A 26,623-nucleotide genomic window follows, 5' to 3' on the forward strand; every position below is an offset into this window, starting at 1 on the left:
GAGCTCCCTGAGACGCCAAGGAGAGTTCTGGAAAGAAATGCCGGTAGGCTCAGAGATGTAACCTCCTGGCTGAGCACACCAAAATGCCTCTGAGCCCCACAATCCATCCCCATCTCTGGAGTGAGGAGGGTATTCTGTGCCCCCTTCCTGGAGGGAGGGCCCCTAACCTGGCCTTGGGGTTCTGATTCTCCTCCGCCACCCTGGTCGCATCTGTGCCCCCAGCCCCTTTGGGAAGCCTCACCTGCCCAAGATGCTCGGCAGTTGTTTGATGAAGGAATAAAGGAAGGAATTGTGTCATTCTGTGGTGGTGCCAGGGGTAACTCCAGGCGACAGAGCTGACCCCTTACTTGGGGAGGCAAAGGGCTCATGTGCGTGGGGGATGCTGGACTTCGGGCTGGTGGGCCCGCTGGCTGCCCAGACAGGGTCCGCAGTGGAGCCAGTAAGGCTGGGCTGTTAGGTCGGCCTCCGCTGAGCCTCTGGGCTGCTTTGTCCGCTGATGTAAGCCCCCTGGGCCTCCCAGCTGAGGCCAGAGAGGCCTCCCACAGGCAAGGTGGGCTCTCCAGGCAATTGTCTTCCTCCATCTCGGGCCACCGGGGACAAAGCTGTGGCCCCCTACTCACACTGCCTTGGTTCTAGCCCCCCTCTCCAGGGGCCGGAGGAGGGGGTCCTCCCAAGGGAGGGGTTTGCAAGACAGGACACTTGGGACTCCAGGAAGGGGCGGGGTTGAGGGTGGGGCTGAGGAGATGGTCTGATGTCTGATTTCCCAGAAAGCTTAGTACACCCACGGAGACACTGGTTCCCAGTGCTGTGAGCTGCGCAATGCCAAGGGCACTGGAGAAGGGGCAGGAATGAAAAAGGAAGAAGAAAGCCTGAGTGAGAAACGGAGAGGGGAGGATAGAGATGTGATGGTGGGCGGGGAGGGGGTAGGCAGTTGGGACGTTCCCACCAATGGTCTCACTGCATTGACACGAGCCTTTGCCCGAAAGGCAAACACACGTGTGGGCAGTCGGCATAACATGGCAGAACGGTCACGCGTACGGGAGCAGCGGGTCCTACCTGAGCTTTGCCAATGACCGCGAACGTCCCGAATTTCAAACCAAGAGAGAGAATGAAAGAAACTACCCCACCACATCCAAGAGCATGGTGTCCCCAGACATTTGAGTCACACCATGCTTTGGCTTGACGCTAGACAGGTGTGCAAGTCTGGAAGGTTGGGGGGAGCGGGCCTTTTGTCCTTTTGACATGGGACCCTGAGCAGCAGAGGCCCCGGCAGAGGGGGCAGCATTGCGATGGGCTACCACTTCGGGGCTAAGATTTCCGTTCCCAGGTGTGCTTCCTGACCTTGAGATTTGAGCCACGGCACATAGTAATCACGGTTGGTTTGGCCCTTCACAGTTTACATACACGTTTTTTTATTACGGCTGGAGCCACGAGCAAGTGACCTAGGCGGCCACACAGGGCTCTGCTCTTAGAAAAGCCCCTCACTTGGTTTAATGCTCTACTGTTGCCATTCTTAATAATTTTTCATTCTTAATATTTTTGAAATTCTTAATTAATTTTGAACCTAGGGCCTCACAAATTCATTTTTCATGGGGCCCTGCAAATTATGTAGTCAGTCCTGGGTTATTATTTTTTTAATCTCACTTGCCCCCCCCCCTCCCCCAGAGCCATCACAGGAGAGGAGCCTGGAATGGATCATTACTCCACTTCACAGATGGGGAAACTGAGTCCCGGGAGGCTGTGGTGAAGCCAAGACTAGACTTGGTCTCCACAGTGAAATCTGGGGCTGTCTTCTCTCTTGGGGCTGTCTCTCAATGAGTGGGTGGGTGGTGGCCTCCTTCCCCTTCACGCACCTGCCTGGGGTGTCTCCAATCCTGCCAAAACCCCCATTCCATCTCTTATTTCATTTTCTTTCATTAAAAATACCAAGATCATTTGCTCACCTGCCAATGAGGTGCTCCTGGGGGGTTGGGCCCCCCTCGACGACTCCTTCACTTCTCTGTCTTGTCCGGGGCCCCAGAGCAAGCCGCCGTGTCCCCAGCAAGATCTGTGCACCCTCTACCCCGTCTCAGAGAGGCTGCAGCCAGGTAATTTGTCCTCTCCTGGAGAAGGCTCCCTGTGAAGCATTTCTGACCCACGTCGGCTCAGATCTGGCCCCGTGCCCGTGACAATCACTTCCTAGCTGGGTGTTTACCTTCCTGGGCTCCATGGGCCCAGACAGGGTGGAGGCTGAACACCTGGCCAGAGGATACGGGAATGCAGGTGTTTACCCATGGTCAAGGCCAGCAACGGCTGTTACCAAACCCTGGTACAAGGTAACAGGCCCAATGGTCCCGTGGCACACCTGATCCCTCACCCCTCAGCAGTAGCTAGGCAGCCACACAGCACTAGAATCTAAAGCTTGGGAATGGGCTTGGGGTCCCCCAGGGTTCCGTTCACTTCTTGCACGTTGCCATCATGCCTCAGCTTGATCACTTCCGGGTGTGGGACACTCGCTGTTTTGTGAGGGAACTTGCTCCATTATCATTCTTGCTAGCACCTACCTTCTATTCGGTGACAGGTACCGAGCTAAGTCCTTTATTTAAGCACTTCAAGTAATCCTTGTGTATTCTCTATGAGCAGAGACTTATACCCATTTTAAGAATGCCAGAACAGAGGCTCAGAGAAGTTGATCATCTTGCCGAAGGTCACACAGCTAGTAAGTTGGGGATCCAGGATTCAAACTAGCCCAGTTGGTTCTAGAACCTGGATTCTTAACCACTACCATCATTTGCCAAGTTTAATTGTCAGAATGTTCATTTTTGTAAACTCAAATCAGCCATGTATTCGCTATCTCTTGCTGGCCACAAATTAATCCCAGACGGGGTGGCTTGAAACAACACACATTTGTTGTCTCATGGTTTCTGTGGGTCAGGCATCAAGGCACAGCTTAGGTGTTTCTCTGCTCAGGGCCTCACACAGGCTGTAATCCAGGTACTGGTGGGGCTGGGATTATATATCAAAGCTCCACTGGGGAAGGGTCTCCTTCCTTGCTTATGAGGTTGTTGGCAGCATTCAGTTCCTTGTGGGCTGTTGGGCTGAGGGCCTCAGCTCCTCACTGACTGTTGGCCTAAGGCCACCACATGGGCCTCTCCACTATGACACCTTGTCACCAGGAAGATGGAAGTCACTGTCTTTTGTAGTCTACTCGCAGAAGTAATAGCCCATCACTTTTGTTGCCTTCTACTCATTAGGAGAAAGCCGTCAGGTACAGCCTACAATCAAAGGTAGGGGATTACACAAAGGCATTAATACCGGTAGGTAGGGATCGCTGAAAGAAAGAAAAGGAGAGGAGAGGAGAGGAGAGGAGAGGAGAGGAGAGGAGAGGAGAGGAGAGGAGAGAAGAGAAGAGAAGAGAAGAGAAGAGAAGAGAAGAGAAGAGAAGAGAAGAGAAGAGAAGAGAAGAGAAAAGTAAAAAGAAAAAGCAGGCCATTCTTGAAAAGCTATCTACACAGCCACCTGATTACCACAAACACTGGTTTCAGTTTTGCCTCTGAAAACCAGAGAGAAGTAGTCTCATCCATCCATCCGTCCGTCCGTCCATCCATCCATCCATCCATCCATCCATCCAAACATCCCTTCATTCAATTAACAAACATTTCAGCAGGATACTTTAAGCCAGACCCCACATTATTAGGCTCAGAAGATATCAGAATAAATACAGTTATCCCTACTAGCTTTCACTGTCCCCCACCACCAAAGGCTCCTGGTTGGGCTTCCACATATACAGGCATTTCAGGGAGTGTCCGCCGAACAAGCTATTCTTCAGGAGCACCTTTCCTTCAACTGGTCCTTATATGCTACACTTCTGCAACTCTTTTTCTTCGTGCTCACTCTCCTTTCATTGTTGCACTTGTTAAAAACCCTTATCTTAAGCAGATCCTACGTGTGAAGTGTTATGGTAGCCGGGGCATGCATGCCTGTGTGTGTGAGTGCATCTGTGTAGGGTTCCATCTGATTTTCTTGGCATGCTTTCCCCCTTCCTCATTAGCAGTTTTCTTGTCTTCCCTTAGCTCCCAAGGGAAGTGAGCCTGAAGCTTTTTGGAGACACCCCTTCTGCCACATACGCCCAGTGCAGGGCTGTGTCTGCAGTAAAGCAGACATTTGGTGGGGTGCCTGGTGGAGTGAGGGCAGGGGTAGAGCAGGAAGGTTACGCTCCTGGGTGGGCAGGGCCAGAGGGGCGCAAGGGGAATGTGGGCCCTGGCCCTACCTGCTTATGTCCCCATCTCCTGACCCTGCTCCCCAGGGCCCAGGGCTGAGTGAGTGAGCTCTTAAGAGAGATGATGAGGTCTGTGGGATTTACATCTTGAGGTGGCCAGTGGATGTCTTGGGAGAGGAACTGTCAGATCTTTCATATGGGAGACAATTTATTTCATACCTTTGGTGAGCATCTAGTAAGTACAGTTACTGTGCTAGGCACTGGGGATACCATTGGTAGCATCTTGAAGGTGAATCTGATTTCTTTTTTTTTTTTTTTTTTCTCCACCACTCCATCTCACTGCTTCGGAATAGGCCTCCAGCAGCTCTTATCCTGACTAGTGCAACGTCCTTTAAACAGGTCTCCTGGCTCAATTACTTCCAGTCCTTCCCACTCCATCCCACTCCGTATGCCTTGTGAATCTGCTAACAGCCCTGATCTTGTCACTTTCTTTCTCAAAAACACTTTACATAACCTCTGAGAACAGTTTCATGAGCATTAGTCTAGAAATGTTCTGTCTGTATATAACCTCTCTCTCTCTCTCTCATACACACACACACACATCTGTATTTTCCTTAGGTGGGGTCACAGCATGTTCACCCTGTTCTATGTTGTCTTGGTGTTTTTCCAATTCTGCACACGTTGGAGTCCTTCACTCTTTAATGACCAGCTACTACTTCCCGTAATATCTTCTGGGATGATACTGAGTGCCATGGACTGAATGTTTGTTTCCCTCCAAATTCGTATATCGAAAACTAACCCCCAAAGTGATAGTATAGGAGGTGGGATCTGTGGAAGGTGATTAAGTCATGAGAATTTGCCTCTGAGGAACCTATAAAGTCTTTACAAGAGAGATCCTGGAGAGCTCCTGTGCCCTTCCACTATGGCCATCTATGAGCCAGGAAGAGGGGTCCCACCAGACACTGAGTTTGCCAGTGCCTTGATCTTGAACTTCCTACCCCCCAGAACTGTGAGAAATAGATTTCTGTTGTTTCTAAGCACCCCCAGTCTATGGTATTTTGTTATAGGAACCCAAATGGACTAAGGCACTGAGAAATCCCTTTCAAAACCTGAGCTGTCTTTGATCAGAAGCTTTTGTGATGTTTTCTGGGTGATAATTTTTGATAGATCACTAATGGACTTAATAATCACAAAATAATCATTTTAAAATGACTATTATAAATGTGCATTGGCAGAAATTGAATGTTCAAGTGTATGAAGTTGAATTCCTTATTAAGAGAATGTCTTTTAAGATTATCTAACTTCCTGTGTTGAGTTTGCTCTTGGGAGTGGAGAGAGGAGAGGACATTTCAATGTTTTAAATTTAAAAAATTGTAGTAGTTATTTTAAAAATACATTTGAGGGGCACCTGGGTGACTCAGTTGGTTAAGCATCTGACTTCAGCTCAGGTCATGATCTCCCAGTTCATGGGTTCAAGCCCCACATCAGGCTCTGTGCTGACAGCTCAGAGCCTGGAGCCTGCTTCAGATTCTGCCTCTGCCCCTCCCCCACTAGTGCTCTGTCTCTCTCTGTCTTTCAAAAAAATAAATTTAAAAAAATGTTAAAAATTTTTAAAATACATTTGAAATATATAAAGGCCTGATCAGGGAAAAGAACTGAGCAGAAGCATGAATAATTACCATGATATCTATTGACCACCTCTGGGCCAGGCTCTGTTCTAAGCACTTTACACGAATTAGTTTGTTTAATCATCACTACGGTCTTACGATGAGAGAGCCAGGTATACAGAAGTTCAGTAGCTTGCCCAAGGTCACGTGAAATTTCCTGAACATACAGAAATGCTGGAAAAAAAAAATATATATATTACATATATCATATTTGATCTCAAATACATATTTGATCTCAAAAGTAAGAAAGGTAAATCTCCAGGTGCCATAAATAAATAGGTAATTCTATATTTACCTATTTCTATTTCTATTTCTATTTCTATTTCTATTTCTATTATTTCTATTTACTAGCTGGTGAGCTAGTTTATTAGGGACTGTACAGACATAGCCAGGGTATATGCTTGTTTTAAGTTCCCAGCAGTGAAGGCACAAGAATAAATACTCTGGACCTGAATACAGCAGAAAGTTTAGAAAGGCATTATGTCTCAGACGTAAAAAAGAAAAGAAGTCCCAGGCCATGGGTAGAAAGAGAATCGCTGAAAAGAAAATAGAGAACAAGCTGGGTTTGTACATGGGGTTAAAGCTTTTGCCACTTACAAAGTACAGATACTCTAAGATAGAAATTAAGAAAAAGTTGAGAAACTGTGAACCCTTAAGACTTAGGTTGAGACAACTGTGGGGAGGCGTCCACAATCTGGGGCAATTCTGGGGGCATCTCCACCGCCACCCCCAAAAGATAATCCCCAATGAGGATGAGCTCATACATAAAAATTATAAAACATTTGGGGAAGACCAATATGAAGGAATAAATGAATATAAATGATTAAAACATTAGTGTAACAAATCATAAAACATTTGAGAAAGTCCAATATGAAGAAAACGTTCCATAAAAATGAGAGTTGACATAGGAGGAGATGAAAACAATGGAATAATATAAAAAGCGACATTTAAAAAATAAGTCTGTTTCAAGTGCTTAAAGAGGTAAAGTAGTAAACTATATAAAACAAGATTAGGAAATTAATTTTTTTTTAATTAAGACTTCATTTTTTAGAGCAGTTTTAGATTCATAGCAAAATTGAGAGGAAGGTACAGAGATTTCTCATTTACCCCCTGTCCCCACCCGTGCACAGCCTCCCCCACTATCACCAACCTCACCAGAGTGGTATGTTTGTTACAATAAATGAATCTTCACAGACACATCATTATTATTCAAAGTCCATAGTTTACATTGGGGTTCACTCCTAATGGTGTACATTCTATGGGTTTGGATGAATATATAATGACATGTATCTATTATTTTGGTACATTACAGAGCATTTTCACTGCAGGAAAAAAAATCATTTATGTTTCCCCTACTTACTCACCCCACCTCTACAATCCCTGGCAACCACTGATCTTTTTACTGTCACTATTGTTCTGCCTTTTCCAGAATGTCATAGACTTGGAATCACACAGTGTGGAGCCTTTTCAGATTGCCTTCCTTCACTTAGTAATACGCTCTGTCTTTTCATGGTTTGATAGCTCATTTGTTTTTAGGGTGGAAGAAAATAATTTAAAAAAAAACTAGTGTCAAAGAAGAACTACATAGAAATTGTAGAAATATTAAAATGTTGCATTAAAAAATGCTTAGCTATGGAGAACCTGGCTGGCTCAGTCAGTAGAGCATGTGATTCTTGATCTCAAAGTTGTGAGTTTGAGCCCCATGTTGGGTCTAGAGATTACTTAAAAATAAAATCTTAAAAAAAAAAAAAAAAAGATAGACACACCTTTAGATTTGATCATTTGAGCAATATATCTACCTTCTCTGGTCTCTGTAGCTCGTGTGCTTGCCTTTTCCCCCCAGATAGACAATCAGCACTTGGAGCTCTGGGACCTCATCCATGACCTCTCTTCATCTCCTCGGTCAGCATGGTGTTGGCTACATGGGATGTATTCGATGAATACTTTTGAACAGTTAATCAATTGATCCCTTGGAGTCAAATGTAAGTTAAATTTGAATGCTGAATCAAACCCATTTTTAAACTTTTTTTAAAAGTTTATTTATTTATTTTGGGGGATGTAGGGCAGAGAGAGAGAGAGAGAGAGAGAGAGAGAGAGAGAGAGAGAATCCCAAGCAGGCTCTGTGCAGTGAGCACAGAGCCCATCACGGGGCTCAAACTCCCGAATCATGAGATAATGACCTGAGACGAAATCGAGTCGGACACTCAACCGACTGAGCCACCCAGGTGCCCCAACCTCATTTCTATACGCTCTTTAGGTCCTTTTAAAACCATACTTCTGCACTCAGTGGTCTGGCCAGGATAGAGTTAATAGCTACCCTTAAGCCACATTTTAAAGTCTTTCATTATATTACTTACCATTGTTTTTAAGATAATACCTTTTTATTTTTTTTTTAAGTATTTTATTTTTTTATTATTTTTTAACTGTTTTTAATGTTTATTTTTGAGAGAGAGAGACAGAGTGCAAGCAGGGGAGGGGCAGAGAAAGAGAGGGAGACATAGACTCCAAAGCAGGCTCCAGGCTCCGAGCTATCAGCACAGAGCCCGACGCGGGGCTCGAACTCACAAACTGCGAGATCATGACCTGAGCCGAAGTCAGACGCCCAACCGACTGAGCCACCCAGGCGCCCCAAGATAATACCTTTTTAAACTAATAATATTCATATGCACCTAGAGGAATACAAGGAAGTAAATAAATATCATTGTAGTCCCACTAGTTAAAGTTAATTAAAATTAGTTTTGTTCCATGCAGTGTGCTAAGTTTGGGGGGTAGAGCAGTACGTATTTTGATATAATTTTTGTTTATTTTTATATAGATTCTTGAGTGTACAAGAAACACATTTACAAAGTGGGATCCTACCTTGTATGCCATGTATCCTGCTTTTTATTCTTCCCACCATCCCAGCATTTTCTCATGCATTACCTAATCTTTAAAACATGATTTAAAAAATTTTTTTTTAATGTCTATTTATTTTGGAGAGAGACAGAGACAGAGACAGAGTGTGAGCGGGGCAGAGAGAGAGGGAGACGCAGAATCCCAATCTGGGCTGTCAGCAACAGAGCATAACGCAAGGCTCGAATTCATGAGACACGAGATGACCTGAGCTGCAGTCAGACGCTTAAGTGACTGAGCCACCCAGGTTCCCCTTTAAAACATGATTTTAATTAATTGGTACCTAATATTCCATTGTATGGATGGATAGCAATTGCATTCACCAGTCACTATGCCTACGCTTATTAACCCACTTTTAAAACACCTCTTCTGTGGCCCAGTGAGTTAGCCAGAAGACAAGAAGAACTTAGTGAAGGCATCAGCTTCAAGGTGATTCCCAGACTTCCCACACATGGGGTATGAGTCAGAGCTAGGAGGCTGGGTTTACTGGGCTTTTCACATAGGCTGGCCTTCGGGTGTGGCTTTTTTCAAAGAAAAATTCAAGGTCAGACCATGACTGTCTCTCTGAGAACACTGAGAGGGCTCTAGACCAGAGCAGGACAGGGAGCCCAGAACGTGCCATCCAGGGGACACCTCTGCTATGAGGCAGCCAGAGAGAGCTGACCCCCGGGAGAGAATGTGCCAAGGTGTGGCTGCACCTGGCTCTGAGCTACCGGACCCGTCTGGAGCTCATGGTACTGTGAAAAGACTTTGGTCAGTGGACGGGAGGGGAACAGATTAGGAAGACCTCCCTCAGCCCCCCGTCCTAGACTACAACAGAAAGCACACCTTGAACCAGCTGGACTGCCTTCTGATTTTTCCAGCTCCTTCAGCCTCAGCCACACAGTCTGGTGGTGAGCTGAGGCGAGGTGGGTTATGCAGGTGGTCCCCGAAGTACGACGGTTCAGCTTAGGATTTTTCAGCTTCAAGATGGTGTGAAAGCAGTATGCATTCAGTGAAAACCCTACATGGCTCTTGGAATTTGGATCTTTTCCCGGGCTAGTGATGTGCAGCCAATCCTCTCTCGTGACGGCGGGTCGGCGGGGGCTCCTAGCCAGCCAGCGACCCCCAAGGTCAACGACTGGTATGCTGACAGCTGTTCTGTGCCCACAGAGCCGTTCTGTCACTTTCAGCACAGCATTCGATACATTACATGAGTTAAGCGACAGTTCATTACAAAATAGGCTTTGTGTTAGACGATTTTGCATTAGACGATTAGCCCAACTTGCGGGCTACTGGAAGCATTCTGAGCACGTTTAAGGTGGGCTAGGCCAAGCGAGGATGTTCAGTAGGTTAGGCGTATTAAATGCATTTTCAGTGTGTGGTGTTTTCAACTCCTGACGGGTTTATTGGGATGTAACCCCATTATAAGTTAAAGAAGCTCTGTATTTTCTGGCTGTGCACACGCGGATGACTCATCCTTCTGGGAATGAACTCACAGTCCATGAGTTAGGCTTGGGTATGGTGGGTGCGGAAGAAAAGGGCTCTTTGCCAGGTACTAGCACCTAGTGAGTTCTTGCCACATGCCAAATGCTGGGTTAAGAGATTTAAATGGGTTTATCTTGTATGATCTTCACGGCATTGGCCCTGCCTGGCAAGGTAGCCTCATCCGTTTGCTCGTTTGATGAGCACTGATGGAGCACCGATGATATACCAGAAACTTCTCTCAGTACTAGGTTGTAGTAGCTGATGAGGCATATAGTCTCTGCTCTCACGCAGCTTGGAATCTACTGTGATGTTTTTTCTACCATTTTTCAGAGGAGGAAACTGGGGTCCAAGAGGTCAAGAAAGCTGCCTTCCTTACCCAGCTGGCCCTGGCAGAGCCAGAAAAGGAGCCGAGTCCGGCATGGCTCTAGCCTTTGCTCTTGCCCTCCCTGTACTTCCAAAGTGTCCCAGGCCTTGGGAAGCTTGGTTCCTGCTGGGCACACATTTTGCTCGTTGTAGCCATTTCAGAAGCAAGCTTGATTCAGGCTGTCCATGGCTCATTCTGATTCACTATGACTGTGCAGGGACCTGGACAGACTTCCTCCTGGTTAATGAGTACCAGCGTCCTAACTGGGCCAGGGCTGGGCCTGGAAACTGGCATCGCCCTGGAGCACATTGGCAGATGAGTGGGTGACAGAAATAGGGCCTCCCTTAGATATATATAGGCACTGGCACAATAGAGGAGGCCCTGAGACTCGAGATGAGCCCAGAGGAACTCAGGAGCCCCACTGTTCTTCTAGAAGCTGGATTGCCACTGCCTCTGCTACATACTCTGACTTCCCACCCAGATGCCAGGATCTGACTCGGAACACTCTCCAAAAGCTGACCAACAGCTTTTCTTGGAACTGACCTACCTGTTCCTTTGTTAACATAAGCAAGAGCTCTTCTGTGCAAGGTAATTATGAAGTGACAGCAATATGGGAATGTCTTAGACCATGGCAGTTCTAAAGAGCAGGACAGCTCATCACCCTCAACCCCCTATCTTGGCACCCACTCTGTTCTTGGGGAGCCCAGAGTACCTGCCGGATGGGGAAAGATGTGGAGAAGGCTCTAGTTGGTCAGCTCAGGAAAACTCCTCATTCTGCCCCCAAGTTATATAGCTGGTCTGGACTTGGAGAAGGCAGCTCAGTGGTCCTACACTGGCATGGGAATCAAGAACGTTCTTCTCAGCCTGGGGTAGGAATCCCAGCAATGCACTGGGCCCAGGCTGAGTTGTTGAACCCTTTGGAAACAGAGTTTTCTTGGGAAAAAAAGCTGCTGGAACTTCAGTCTTGTGGTCCCCACATACTTGCTTTGCTGGTGCTGTGGGCAGTCGAGATGCGGGCAGCTTCCTGCTCTTTGGAGAGCTGGTATTTCAACATGGTAGCCAACAGGCAAACATTCCCCCCAAATCTAACCCCCAAGAACAAGGGCTATTCCCCTGGGAAAAGCTGCAGAGAGTGCCTCTTGTCTTGTTCCCAAAATTATTGGTTCTCTCTTATTACTAGACGTTCCTGGAGGGCAGGGACCAGCACTTATCTGTTGATCTGTTTCCTGGCACCTAGAGGGTGCTCAGTGCAAATCTAAGCTGCCAAGGTATCTTCCTGAAGTGGGCACATGGAGGCCTCTGGATGTGAAAGGCACCCATAAGGCTGTCCTCTCAACAAGAGAGAGAAGGCAGGCCGGACTGCTTGCGTTTTCTAGGAAAACCTTTTCGATCTGAGTCTCAGCTATGGGTCCCATGACAGCAGAGCCCAGTGGTTAGGGGTGTGGGCTCTAGAATCTGGCGGCTCCAGGCTCGCACCTGGGGGGCCACCCACTCCAGGAGGCCACCTCCTGCCCCCCTGACTCCACTTCTCAGTTTCCCTACATCCGAGATGGCAGCACTAAAGCCAGCCTCTCTGGTTGGGTGGGGAGAAGTGAGCTTCCTTATATAAGATGCTTTGCTCTGGGCCTGGGCCCCACAAGACCACAAGCCATGTCAGCCACTGGTTCCTTTGTGGGACCATCTGAAATCACTGCAATTCAACCATTTTTGACCTACAGTGTGGTGGTTTCTCATGGCTCAGCCTGACATTGTCACTTGGCTGACTGCCTGGATGGTGGCATCTGAGGCTGGGTTATGCTGAGGCCCCCTGCCCTCCCCTCCCCCAAGGAGTCAGCCCCCGCTGGAGATGGAGGGGCCTGCATGGTCACCTCCTATAGCTCCCTTCTTGTCAAGTGGGGAGATGGAACCCAGGGAGGTAAGTTCTTGCCCAAAGATACACAAGGAGGGGACCTAGGACTAGAATCTGATTTTTTTTACTCCTAATTCAGTTCTCTTCTCTCTATGTTGCTCTCAAGCTGCTGCCATGATATGGGAGCCAGAGCTGGGTCCAGATGGGCCAGCTACCAACACGAGGTGCTATAAAGCACCAGAAATGTAACGAGGTGCTGGAAGATGGCATTTTCCAGAACCCCTCCCAGAGTCAGTACTGCAGGGAGTTAGAAGTGTCTTTAGTCCCACCTCTGGCACTTAAGTGTTAGTGAGCTCAGTTTCCTCATCTGTACAATGGGATTAAAAAAGTGGCGATTTCATAAGGGTGTCATGGGTATTAAATAAGTGAATATTTATAAATCGTCTTGTAAACACTAAAATTCATAGGGGTGCCTGGGTGGCTCAGACGCTTGAGTGTCCGACTCTTGGTCTCGGTTCAGGTCATGATCCCACGGTTTTTGGGATCGAGCCCCATGCAGGGGCTCTGCACCAATTATCTCTCTCCCTCTCTCTGCCCCCACCCCTTGGCCCCCACCTGCGTGTGTGTGCGCGTGAGCTCTCTCTCTTTAAATAAATAAATAAACTTAAAAAAATAAAATACAGTTTATAAATACAATTTACAAAAAAACTTTTTAAAATATAGCACAGCACTTAAAAGAGTGCCGGCCCTTCGTAAAGGCCGTGTAAGTGTTGGTTATGATGATTATGAAGACATTTTTGGATCGGTATTGTCGGTGGGTGTGCCAGTTCGGGCGGGTGCTGAGTTGCTGAAAATGAGATGAGTCCTCCAGATTCTCTTTTTCCTCCGCACCTGCCCTCCTGTGTCTGCTTTGGCTCAAAATACACATGGGGCAAAGACTCAGCCTAGCAGCCCCTAGGGGACAGGGTTAGCACATGTCCACAGCCTCCCCCTCCATGCCAGGCTCTTTTCCCACAGGGGTGTGGCTTTCAGCCTCACAGGTTTTCAGAGGGCAAGACATTGGTGGGGGCATTTGTGAGGTCAGGTACGGCCATCCCTGTCGAGTGCTCGGACAGGTCCTGGTCCTAGCGAGCACTATTGGTATTTGGCAATAAAGTTAAACCCTTCCCATCCTCACTAGAACACAGACTCCACCAGTCCACGGATTTATTTATTTATTTGTTTTTATTCACAAAGCATCCTGAGTTTCTAGAACAATGCAGGGCCCAAGGTAGAAGCACAATAAATATTTGCTATTTGAATGAAAAAGTTCGTCCCCACCCTAAAGGAGAACAGAGTCTAAGGAAGGTGTCCGGAAAACAGTGCAAACCTGAAGCTTGTAACAAATTCATCTTCTGCAACCTACCCCCCCCCCCCCCCCATCCCACACCCTCAGCAACAGTTCCCTGGGGCCAAAAGAGGGACTTCCTAAAAAATAAATCGGGTTAGATCACTGCCTTGCCTAAACAAATCCGAAATCTTCCCATTGCCTCCAGGCTAAAATCCAACTCTGATGGTCAGTGAGCACCAGCTCAACATCGTTAGTCATCCCGGAAATGCAAATCAAAACCACAGTGGGATGCTACTTAACCCCCGTAGGATGGCTGTTATCAAAAAAACCACAATAACCAGTGTTGCATTGAGAGATTGGAATCTTGACATGGCTGGTGGGAATGTAAAATATTGCTGCTGATGTGGAAACAGTCAGGCAGTTAGTGTTACCATATGACCCAGCAATTCCACTCCTAGGTACATTACCCAAGATACACGCCCAATAAACTGTTGATCGGTTTTCTGGAGAATGCTGTTTACCCTGCCTCTTTCTCCCCCATTTCATTTTTATTTTTAATCATATTTGATCCTTCCCCATCTACATTTCTTTTTTAACATTTATTTTTGAGAGATAGAAAGAGACAGCGCGTGAGCGGGGGAAGGGCAGAGAGAGAGAGGGAGACACAGAATCTGAAGCGGGCTCCAGGCTCTGAGCTGTTCAGCACACAGCCCAGACGCTCAAACCCACAAGCCGAGAGATCAGGACCTGAGCCGAAGTGGGACGTCAGAGGCTTAACCGACTGAGCCCCCCGGGCGCCCCTCCCACCTACATTTCATAACAAAGTTTCAACGTAGCCACCCTTCTGTCTACTAAACTCCATGTTCCTGGATGACAGTTTCCAGGTCCAGATTTTACCATGAAGACTTACCTCTTCCGCTCACGTTTAGGCAAACACACATTTTTACCTTGTGCAGTGTTTGCCCTCATTAGTTTTATTTTGTTATTTTGGCCTAGCAATAATATTCATTGTGGATTGAATAGAATACCGGTAGATTGCACTCGTTTCTCAGAAACGTTGAATTAACTTTTAAATAGAGAATCCCCGGACGTGGTAGGAAAGGGTGCAGAGGAGAGGCTGTGTGCTGCCTACTGCTCACCCCGCTTTCCATTTCCCCTCCCCGAAGGCCTGTTGCAGGCAGGGCTCCCCAGGAAGCAGGCTCCGAAATGGACAGGAGGTTTGTGGGGGCGCCTCCTGGGGTCAGCTCGGTGGAAGGGAGGGGAGGGCAGTAGGAGCAGGCAGGAGGAGGGGGGCTGTGATGCAGTGTCTGGGAAGCCTCAGTGGAGCCCACGGGAGCCCTGGAGCTGGGCCGGTCCTTGAGAGCATCCCAGGTAGGACAGGGGAGCCAAGTCTTTACGTTCTGGGCAGGCTGGCTGGCAGGTGGAGCCCTTCCTGGGGTATGACCTTGGTTCTTTTCAGCTGCTGGCAGTCCTGTCCCTCCCCTGGGCTGACAGCCGAGGCCCATCTGTTCTGCAGCCAGCACTCCCTGAAGCTGGGGGTGAAGTCACCCTGAAGGGGGAACCAGGTGGCCCGGCACAGGGACCACTGTCACCCACATCACCAAGTTACTTCCAGCTCTCCCTACCCTTTCTGGCCAAATACTTATTTTTTTTTTTTTTCTTTTATTTTCTTACATGTCCGGAAGACCCTTCCAGCCCGGGTGGGGTGTCAGGAGCCTCTGTCTTCCATTGCCTGCACACCCTCCCTGCCCTGGGCGGGGAGCCCCCATGGTGGGTGCAACTGGGCCTCCCCTCAGGCAGCCTGGGGACGAGAGCCTTGAGAATGGAGCCTGTTTTTTTTTCCCACATTTTTTTTTTCTTTTTGCTAAGGCAACTTTCTAGGGCTCTGCAGTTATAAAAAAAATCTCCCATGTGTCATTTTCTGGCAGCCGGACAGCTGCGGGGAGCCCCTCGGCAAGCAGTCCTTTCCCACTCAGGGTTTAGCATTTGATTGATGAGTTGGGTTTGGGAAAAGCAGTTGAAGGTTATCACGAATCTGTTGTAAGGAAGTTTGTTAGCTTATAATAAAAATACGGCACAGAATACTCTTTTCCGAAGACCTCGTCTCCCATGTCTCACGCATACACGGCTGCCAGGCCCTACGAGGGGCATGTGCACAGTTGGCAGAAAGGGTCTTGGAATGTCATAAAGGGGGATGAGCCCCCACTGGGAAGAAGGACAGGCCACCCCAACGTCGGGTGGCTTGCCCGCAGGGTGAGCAGCCCCTTCCTGGGAGGGTGGCCGTGGCCCCGTCTCAGGATGTGAATGCAAGAGACTCACCTGCCTGTCCTGTGCCCTCCCCCAAGCCCCATGGAGTCGTGCCCCATCCTGCAGAAGGAGAGAGTGTTCCAGTCAGGAGCCCATACCTACAGGATCCCTGCTCTGCTGTATCTGCCTGAGCAGAAGACAGTGTTGGCCTTTGCGGAACAGCGGGTAAGCAAGAAGGATGAGCACGCAGAGCTGATCGTCCTGCGCAGAGGAAGCTATGACGCATCCACCCATCAGGTCCAGGTAAGGCAGGGCGAGGCTACAAGTGCTGGGAATCCAGGGGCCATGACATGCTTAGATGGCCGGCGTCTGGGGAACAGAGGGATAAGACACGCTGAATCCCAAGAGGGGCCCAGAGACCCATCAGAGGTGGGGCAGAGAAGGTGTCCCCAGTGAGGGTGACCCACATGGGGTCACCGTGAGCAAGTTCAGCTGGCCTGGCTGCTTCCGCTTTCTTGCATAACAGGACAAGTTGGACAGGGAAACTGATGTTCGGACAGCTCCCCGCCTCCCTGAAAACCTGAGGGAGGGGTAGTTTAGTATCACATAACTGGTGGTGGGGGGGGGTGAGAGTATCCTTTTAGTAAAATTAACCTGGGGAGCAAGGTGAAGGTTGGAACTTGTGTCTTGAGATTGCAGCATGTAGACCAAGTATTTAATTTTGATGAAGACACCCAAGGCTGGTTTATCACATTTGAAGGGGTTAATATACTATTATCATTATTCCATGGTCTTTATGACACAGTACCCAGCCAGAGCATGGGGTCTGAAGCAGATGGACTTGGGTTCAAGTCCTGGTTCTACCACTGATCAGAGGCATGGGCTTGGGCAACTCATCCATGCTGTCTAAGCCTCTCATTCCCCAGACGGGAGACGGAGCTGGTGACACCTGTCCCCCAGGAGTCAGGGATTAGTGTTAGACGACATAACAGACATCGTGCTCTGGGCACGGTGTCTACCCCTCCAACCGTTCACTGGTGGAGGGCTATTAATGGACGGAGATAGAGGGCAGAGCTGCTGCATGTAGGCCACAGACTCAGGAACCGTGGAAACTCCTTGTGAGTCCTCGGTGTTGTGGTGCTATCCTTCCTAGGCTGCATTAATAGACTGTGATGTGTAGCAAATGGGAGGTGATTGTCACATTCTGCCCCATCATGGTCAGACTACTGGCGTTACTCTAAGGCTTTATTTTTCAAGAATGGGAAACTGGACCGGGCTGGTGAGTGGAAGGGACCGGGATGAACCTGGGAACGGCTGTGCCCGAATCGTCTTCGCATGCTGTGGTCTGGCACTCTGCGGGTGCTCTGTAACGTATGTTGCTGGAAACGGCAGCGGTAGCCCCTCGAATGAAGAGTGTGCCGCCAGGGAGGGAGTACGGAGGGGCTGGGCTCCCAGCGCTCCGGGGAGACGTTGCGCGGGTGGATGCGTGCCGCGTGACTTTTTGACGTTTCTCCCGTGGGATGCGCCACCTGCCCGTCTCCCCACACTGCAGTTCCTGCCACTGTCGCTGTCACCGGCCATTTCAAAGTCGTTCTTCTCCTCCTTCCTGTCTCCTCACATTCAGTGGCACGCTCAGGAGGTGGTGGCCCAGGCCCAGCTGGAGGGCCACCGGTCCATGAACCCAAGCCCCTTGTACGACGAGAAGACAGGAACCCTCTTCCTCTTCTTCATCGCCATCCCGGGGCAGGTGTCCGAGCACCACCAGCTCCACACCAGGGTCAACGTGACTCGGCTGTGCCAGGTCACCAGCCCCGACCACGGGAGGTCCTGGAGCCCCGCCCGAGACCTCACTGGCCCCGCCATCGGCACAGCCCACAAGGAGTGGGCCACTTTTGCGGTGGGTCCGGGGCACTGCCTGCAGCTGCGCAACAAGACGCGGAGTCTGGTGGTGCCCGCCTACGCTTACCGGAACCTTCACCCCCACCGGCGGCCTTCGCCGTTTGCCTTCTGCTTCGTCAGCCATGACCACGGGCACACGTGGCAGAGAGGGAACTTCGTGGCCCAGGACACCGTGGAGTGTCAGGTGGCCGAAGTCGGGGGTGCAGAGCAGAGGGTCGTATATCTGAACGCGAGGAGCCCCCTCAGAGCCAGGGTCCAGGCCGAGAGCACCAACGAGGGCCTCGACTTCAAGGAGGCCCAGCTAGTGGAGGAGCTCGTGGAGCCTCCGCACGGCTGCCAAGGGAGCATCGTCAGCTTTCCCGGCCCCGGGGCGGGGACGGACGCCTCGGACAGATGGCTGCTCTACACTCACCCCACCGACCCACGGCAGAGAGCCCACCTGGGCGCGTACCTCAGCAAGCCGCACCCGGGCCCCGCGGCCTGGTCGGAGCCCGCCCTGCTGGCCACGGGCAGCTGCGCTTACTCAGACCTCCAGAGCATGGGCACCGGCCCTGACGGGTCACCGCAGTTCGGGTGTCTGTACGAATCGGACGATTACGAGGCGGTCATCTTCGTCACGTTCACCCTGAAACAAGCCTTCCCAGCTGAGTTTTTGTCTTTGGGAGCCAGCTGTGTGCCATCCAGGAAGGACTCCTGCCGGCCTGGGGCCCCCCTTCCTCCTGAACACCCCGAGTGAGAGGCCCGTGGGTTTCCCTCTGGGCTCTGGGGGCCAGCTCTCGGCTCCCCTCACTGAAAGTGTGTGGAGACGTCTGCCTCTTGGCTCTCTTCCTGCTTGGATGTTTCCGTCCTTCCGAGGGATTCGGTTTTCAATCAGAAGTTGAAGGAACCTGGCTTCCCACGGCCCCTCGACAGGGAAGATGGGGAGACGTCGCTCTGCATGGCTCAGCCTGCCTGTTGCCCCCCCCCCCCCCAGCCCCCGCTTCTGTGCGGGTCCTGATAAATGGTCGAGTCCAGCCCATTTCTTCTTGGTAAACGCTCATCATGTTCCTGGGAGGAGACGGAGACAAAGATGCAAATTAGCAGAGGGGTGTGTGTGCATGTGAGTGTGCATGTGCGTGTGTGTGTGTGTGTGTGTGTGTGTGTTTGTGTGTCTGATGATGCTTTAGAGCAGACAGCATGGGAGACAGCTTTGCAGGGAGGTAAGGGGGGCTAGGAAAATTAAGGTAACTCCTCAAGCTGCCGTAGCAAATCAGTACAAACTTCGTGGCTTAAAACAACAGAAATTCATTCTCTGACCGTTCTGGAGGCCGAAGTCCAAAATCAAGGTGTCAGCAGGACCTGGGGAGAACCCTGCCTTGCCCCTTCCGGCATCTGGTGACCCCAGGCAGCCCTCGGCTTACGGCTACCTCCCTTTAATGCCTCTGTCTTTGAATGGCTTTCTCCCCTTCCCCTGTGTTTTTCTCTTCATACCTGGGTAACCCAGGATGATCCTTCACTCAATTATATTTGCCTAGACTCTTTTCCAAAGGATGCCACTTTCACCGGTTCTGAGGGTTAGGACGTGGATCTATCTTTTGGAGCCACCACTCAACCTGCCACAGTCATCCATCCTAAGTTATTTTTGTACAGGTGATGCGGCTAAAGGTAGGAATGAAATTCAGATGAATCAGATAATTCAGAAGAGGGAAGTGGGCAAGAGGGGCTGGGCTGTTGGATGTGCGTCTGTGGCACAAAGCTGCTCCGGGGCGTTCAGCCTTTGCCATGACAGGTATGCCACCATGTGGAAAGAGAGGGGGGCAGGGGTGTGCTTGTGTAGATCTTGCTGTGTAGAAAGAGCAGGGAGAAGGCCGCTTCTGGTTGTCATGAGAGTGATAACCTGAGAGGGGGCCCGACCCGGGTGGAGGGGGCTGATGCTTCTTGTCATATGTCCCAAGTCCATCCGCCCCCTCCCCCCATCAGAGCCCCTCCTACTGATTGGATCAGTCTAATAGTTCGATGGCAGGGATCGATGACAACAGTCATGGATTCTTGCAACGGAGCCGAGTCTCCATGTGGCCAGGCAGTGGTTAAATGGAATTTTCACAGGGTAGGGAGCTGGAGGTGTGGCTTTTGTTCTGGGTGTTTCCCGGCCCTGGCCTCCTATCTGGGTGCTACTTCTCTGTGTGGGGTTTTGTGAAATCCAGCTGGAAGGATAAGGAGTTAGGGCCTGCTCGTTGCTGGGGCGGAAAGTAGAGCTCCTCTGCGTTGGGGATGTCACCTGCTGTCTTCTAAACCCTGCAAAGTTAGCTATGCAGAGGCCAGAGGCCTGGTCAGGAGAACGAGGACAGGGCCACACAGGCCAGGAGCAGTGCACTAAGAGGTTAAGAGGTAGGGTGGTGCCACAGTGTGTTATTCAAATCAGGACACTTTTGAGAGTGAAAGGAGAATGTTATTAATAATTACACCAAGACAGTGGGCATCAGCCAGAACCATCCCAGATAAACTGAGAGCTTTAAGAGAGAAAGACCCACCGAGGATTGTATCGGGAGCTGGCCTCTGCTAACTCCTCTGGAAAAGTCAATCATCTGCTAAGGGTCTTGAGATGAGTCAGGAATACGATAAGACATCCGGACACTGCGAAGCTCAGAAAATTATTCCCTTAGACTCTCTCCGTTCACAAGTCAGTGGGTCTCCATTACAACTGCTTTTTAGAATTCCCTGGGGAGCTTATAAACCGTGATGATGCCTGGGCTCCAGCCCTGACCAACTGATACAGAATCTCTGGTGGTGGCGTCCAGGGATGAGTGTTTTTTTCAAAAGCTCCTCAAGTTATTCTAGTGAACATAAGGATCAAGAACCTGCTAGCACAGATGATCTCTAAAGTTCCTTCTACTTCTAAATGTATGCAAATATCAAAGTCTTCTGATTTGAGTGAAAAAAAAGCAATAGTTGATTTGGTTAAAGTCGGACTTATCCACTCATTGAAAAACACCACTAAGGGGCGCCTGGGTGGCTCAGTCGGTCGAGCGTCCGACTTCGGCTCAGGTCATGATCTCGCGGTCTGTGAGTTCGAGCCCCGCGTCGGGCTCTGTGCTGACAGCTCAGAGCCTGGAGCCTGCTTCAGATTCTGGTCTCCCTCTCTCTCTCTCTCTCTCTCTCTCTCTCTCTGACCTCTCCCGCTCATGCTGTCTCTCTCTGTCAAAAATAAATAAACACTAAAAAAAAAAAAAAAAAAATTAAAAAAAAAAAAAAAAAAAAGAAAAACACCACTAAGAGGGTGAAAAGAAAAGCCATAGATGGGGAGAAGATATTTATAACACACATGTCTGGCAAAGGACTTGTATCCAGAATCTATAAAGAGTCCCTACAAACCAATAAGAAAAAGACAATCCAACGAAAATGGGCAAAGGACTTGAACAGGCACTTCACAAAAGAGGATATCACAAAGGCTGCTAAACACGTTTGTCAGAGAAATGCAAATTAAAACTATGAGATACCCACCAGAATGACTACAGTGAGAAAGATTGACAACAGCAGGTATTGGCAAGGACGTGAAGCAACTGGAATTCTCATGCATTTCTGGAGGAAGCGTACCTGGTATGACCACTTTGGAAAGCTGTTCAGTAGTATCTACTAAAACTGAACATGCAAATACTCTATGACCCAGCACTTCCTCTCTGCAGTACGTATCTAAAAGACATGAATGCATATAGCTGCCAAGGACACGTATTAAGAATGTTTCTGGCAGCTTTGTTTGTAAGAGTCCCAAAGGGGAAACAATCCAAATGTCAGTCGATATCAGAATGGATAACCGAATTGGGCAATATTCGTGCAAAGGAATATTTCACGATAATAGAAGAATGAAGTACTGCTACACACGAGAGCGTAGGTGGTTTTCCAGACATTATATATTTGCGCAAATGAAGCCAGATTCAAAAGACTACATACTTGATGACTCTATTTATATGAAGTTCAGGAACACGCAAAACAAATCCGTGGTGTATAAATCAGGAAGGTAGCTATTTCTGGAGGAGGATAGCTGTTCATGGGAAGCTAGGAGGAGTCTTCTGGGTGCTGGAAACATTCTACTATTTGATCTGGTGCAGCTTAGGAGGGCTAATTCTCATGTGACAATTCGATGAGCTGTACACACAAGATTTGTGTACCTTGAAAGTTCAACTGAATAGTGGATTTGCTAGTTAAACCTCCAAATCAGTATATTATATTGGGTTGTAATAAAACTTTGGAAATGAATTTTTTTAATTAAAAAAATTTTTTTTAATGTCTATTTTTTAGAGAGAGAGAGAGAGAGCATGAGTGCCAGAGGGACAGAGAGAGAGGGAGACACAGAATCTGAAGAAGGCTCCAGGCTCTGAGTTGTCAGCACAGAGCCCAATGCGGGGCTCGAACTCACGAACCATGAGATCGTGACCTGAGCCGAAGTCGGACACCCAACCGGCTGAGCCACCCAGGCGCCCCAGAAATGAATTTTTGTGATAAACTTTTTTAGGGGGAACCATTTTAGATTTACGGAAAATTTGCAAAGATAGTATGGAGTGTTCCCATATATCCCACACTCAGTTTCCCCTAGTGTTAACATCTTATTAACTGTGGTACATGTATCAAAACTAAGAGATTAACGTTGATGCACTATTACTAAACTCTAGACTTCATTTGGGTTTCACCAGTGTTTCTACTAATGTCCTTTTTCTGTTCTTGGATCCAATCCAGGATACATTTAGTACATTTAGTGAAACTGAATTTTTACTATAATTTGTGTCCATGGAGACATACACGTATCCACAGACCGATACACGGCCCCTCCCCTGCCGTGTGAGGCCGAGGAGACAAGAGGGCTTGGGGCACGTCCAGGACAGTCGCCTCAGAAGGCCCAGAGCCTGGCCCCGCAGAGAGGGCAGGCAGGGTGGTCTGCTCAACCCAGTGGTGCCGGTAGAGAAGATCTGCCCCTCTCAGGAGAGACTCTGTCTCTGCACAGCGCGATGAGCTGAGGGCAACACGGTAGCCACAGAGAATTACTGGAACTTGTCCATTCTTAGAGGTAAGGCCACATGTGGTGAGACACAGCATGTTAGCCTGTAGAGACGGAAGTGAACTTGAAGTCTTTTAAGTCCAGCCTCCTCACTGAGGGATGGGAGGAGGTGACAGCAGGTTCTGTGAGGTCCAATGACTTCCTCAAGACCACACAGCCCGTGGCAGGGCCGGGAAAGCAAGTGGGTTTCTAACCCTTGACCAGCGTCCCCACCTCTGTTCTGAGTTGTCTCCATTGTCCCTGTCTGACCATGCAAGGAGTACAAAGGGGTCTGTGTGTCCAGATTCTGGGACGTGGAGCTCTGCTCAGCCTGTCTCTGGAGCCTGTGCCCTTGGTTAGCCCCGGGCGCAACGCCTCCCTCGCTGGCATTCCCTCGTGGCCTCACCAGAGAGGGCGGAGAGATGCCAGCCCGGGCGTCTGGGAAGGCAGCACCTCCTGCAGAGCCGAGAGGCGTCGGAGAGCTTGGTGCTCCAAGTCCCTGCTCTGCGCTGTGAGATTTTAGAGCCAGCACCACACCACCACCCACACAAATCCCCATCCCGTGAAGAAGAAAGGAAGAAATCCAGTATTTAAATGTGATACTTTAATCACACTGCTCACAAGGTGAGAAAGCTGACTGTACTTTTGGCAAGGTGTTTCTTTTTCAAATTCCATTTTTGTACTGTTTTTAGGGGAGGATTTCAAGGGAATAGATGCCAACCATTTGGAAGTACAAAAAGGCAGGATAAAATCACCCGTTATCCCACTAGGCAGACGCACATTTTCTTCTGGTCTTCTATCTGTGAGATTTGCTGAGATCATGCTGCAGAATCAACGTGGGATGGTGCCTTTCCTCCCCACGTGACATTATACCCGAAGCATTTCCCCCATGTTATATTCTTGCAAAAGATAATATGTCGAAGAAACATACTGTGAATTATGCAATCATTCTTGGGTATTAGAAATTGAAGGTACTTTGACTTCTTTTCTGTTATAAAAACACTGAGATGAACATCTCTGTGAGTAAACCTCTGTCTTTATCTGTGATCATTCTGTAAACTGAATCCTCTAAAAGGAATTACTGTGTCGAAGATGAACGTGTGAAATCCCTTGAGATGTGTTGTTTGCAAATGTGAAGTGCAACTCTTCATTATGAATTAAAATGTCTTGAAATGGCTTTTTTCTTTTATATTTTTCATATTTTTATATTTGTATTCTGAGCTCCTGGAAAAATTGAATTAAGTCACGTATTTGTTCCTTAATTCATAAGTCATGGTTCCTACTCTCTCCCTACATGGTTTATGATCTGGCTTAAAGACCAGTGGTAGACACACATACAGGAAATTCTAGAATCACAGAGGTAAGAAAGCCCTTCCCCGAATATTCTCTGGTCTAACTGTGTTCATCTGATGAAGGAAAAAGTCCTGGGAAGGGGGCATGACTTGCTCAAAGGCCCCTGTATATCCCCCCACCTCCCTCCTACTGCTCTGGACCAGAAGTTCCAGGGTCCCAGCAAAAGCAGGTGGGATCCTGATGGCTGTCAGTTCCTTTACTTTTCTTCGGGCCCAATGGGTCACTGGTTGAGCATGCAGGCCCTCCTTTCTGCCCAAGGAGGTGCTAGGTCAGTGGGAGCTCAGTGACTGGTACCTGAGTCATGTTATTTCCCCTTGGGTAGCATTTTTCTCCTTTCTAGATCTTTTAATGAGAGCGTGGCTTTGTAACACCAGGGCTACCTGGTTTCCACTGAGAACCAAACTTCCAGTGTGCTAACTACTTCTACTGTTTTCTTCTCTAATCCAGCCAGAAAACATGTATCGAGTACTCATTACTCAGGCACTGAGCTGATGGTAGAAAACAATAGTGAATGTCCCTTGAGGCCTGACTGTGCACCAGGCATTATTCCAAGCCCTTTGCAGGTGTCCACTCATTTATTCCTCATCCCGATACTATAAGGCAGGTTACTATTATTGTCCCCATTTTACAGAGGCAGAAGCTGAGGCAGAGAAAGATGAAGCCCCTTGACCAGGATCGTACAAGCCGGTAAGCGGCCGAGCCAGGTGGTCAGGTTCCCGAGTCTGCCCTTGTCCTGCGTGGCCGAAGGGGAATGACAGCTGGGGAGGAGTTCAACCACGAACAAGTATCATAGCACAGAGCGAGAAATCCCAATGCAGAGTGCAAGTCCAGGAGGACAGGGGCTGTGTTCCCTGCTACATCGTGGGGTCTAAGACAGTGTCTGGGTGTATGGGAGCTCTCAGTCATTATGTGTTGAATGAGTGAATGAATGAATGAATGAACGAACACATCAAGGTACCAATGTGGTCATGCTGGAGCCCAGAGGGAGCGTAGGGGATGAGACGATCAGGCAATTCCATGATGGGTCTTGAATGGCTTGGTACAACCTGCCAGGGAGCTTGCCTTTCATCCTGTGATAAAAGAAAGGCATCAGGAGATCTGATCTGGAAGAGACGCAGACTCAGCGGTGCAGTTCAGAAAGAGCTTGGTAGAAATTTGGAGGACAGAGTGAGAGATTTTGTGTGTGTGTGTGTGTGTGTGTGTGTGTGTGTGTGTGTGTGTGTGTTTGGGGGTCGGGGGATCCTGAAGGAGGATAGGCTAGTGACAGTCCTCTGGAAAAGTCCAGGGGGCAAATGATGTCAGGGTGAACGAAGCCAGGACCAGAGAGGCTGCATCGAAGGGAGTGGATATTCCGGAGGGTTCTACAGCTGGGTGATTCATCAGATGTAGGTGGTGAAAGGAGGGGGGATGAAGACTTGGATTCTGGCTTGGGAGACTGGGTAGTTGGGTGACCACGTGGAAGAACAGGTTTTCAGCGTAAAACTGGGAAACTCAGGTGAAGTAGGGCTATAGTGCCTGTAAGAAAACCACCTGGGCAGTGGGAAGTGTGGACGAGGCTTAGGAATGACGTCAGGTCTGGAAAGGCAGATTTGGAAGCCCTTGTGGGGAAAGGGCCCTGGGAGAGCAGCAGACAGACAAAAGAGAAGGCCAGGAACAAAAGTGGGGGAAGCACCCGTATATCAGGAGATGGGGATGAGACAGGCTGGGAGGGAGGAACAACAAGGCAGAGGGGCAGCAGTCAGGGTTCCAGAAAGGCGGCACGCCACAACGAGATTGTTGGGAGAGGGGAGCGATTGGAATTTTGACAAGAGGTTTTCAGTGGGAATACAAGACGCTGTGACAGCAAGGACAGTTTATTCAAAAGGATCACCAGTGAAGGCACAGAATAGGGCAATACCCAGGCACGAAGGAAGCAGGTGGGGACTTGGCTCTCAGTCTCGGCTGCCCACTGGACTCACCGGGGGTGTCCAGACCCTCCTGAGAGATTTCTTTTTAATTGGGCTGGTGTGGAGCCTTTCAAACGCACAGCCAAGGCTGGGAACCCTTGGCAGGGAGGGTTGTTGTTGATTTAAGATAGAAAAATGTTAAGCTTCCTTGTGGGACGAGGGAGAGGAGAGAGAGAGAAAATCTGTGTGTGTGGGGGGGGGGGGCAGGGTGCCTTCAGGAGCTGGTGTCCCAGCAAGGTGACACGGGAACCCAGAATGGTGAGGATAGAGGTGGATGAAGATGCATTTGAAGGTGTCCTGGGAGGCCCAGCTACCTGGGCAGAAACGTGAGGGGTTTCTTTTTTGATGGCTTCTGGCTTCTGGGTGAGCTGCTCTGAGGAGCATGGGGAGGTGAGGTAGGCCA

The 26,623-nt window shown here is 49.2% G+C and overlaps 1 protein-coding gene across 1 annotated transcript; it reads left to right on the plus strand.

Annotated features, from left to right (window-relative positions):
* Nucleotides 1-10,846: 10,846 nt before the first annotated feature.
* On the plus strand, nucleotides 10,847-18,931 carry NEU2 (neuraminidase 2). The gene is made up of 3 exons (XM_025912617.2): nucleotides 10,847-11,176; nucleotides 16,113-16,317; nucleotides 17,639-18,931. The coding sequence occupies exons 2-3, from the start codon at nucleotides 16,117-16,119 to the stop codon at nucleotides 18,647-18,649; spliced, it is 1,212 nt and encodes a 403-aa protein (XP_025768402.1). The 5' UTR covers nucleotides 10,847-11,176; nucleotides 16,113-16,116; the 3' UTR covers nucleotides 18,650-18,931.
* The last annotated feature ends 7,692 nt before the right edge of the window (nucleotides 18,932-26,623 follow it).

Source organism: Puma concolor, chromosome C1 (genome assembly GCF_028749965.1).
Source record: "Puma concolor isolate L17-30 chromosome C1, mPumCon1.1.hap2, whole genome shotgun sequence".
NCBI classification, from domain to species: Eukaryota; Metazoa; Chordata; class Mammalia; order Carnivora; family Felidae; genus Puma; species Puma concolor.

What these genes read in the sequence shown, in the direction of transcription:
- NEU2 (XM_025912617.2), top strand. Translation starts at nt 16,117, where the DNA reads ATGGAGTCGTGCCCCATCCTGCAGAAGGAGAGAGTGTTCCAGTCAGGA. An exon ending in CATCCACCCATCAGGTCCAG is followed by an intron (nt 16,318 to 17,638) that starts GTAAGGCAGGGC and finishes CCTCACATTCAG; the next exon opens with TGGCACGCTCAGGAGGTGGT.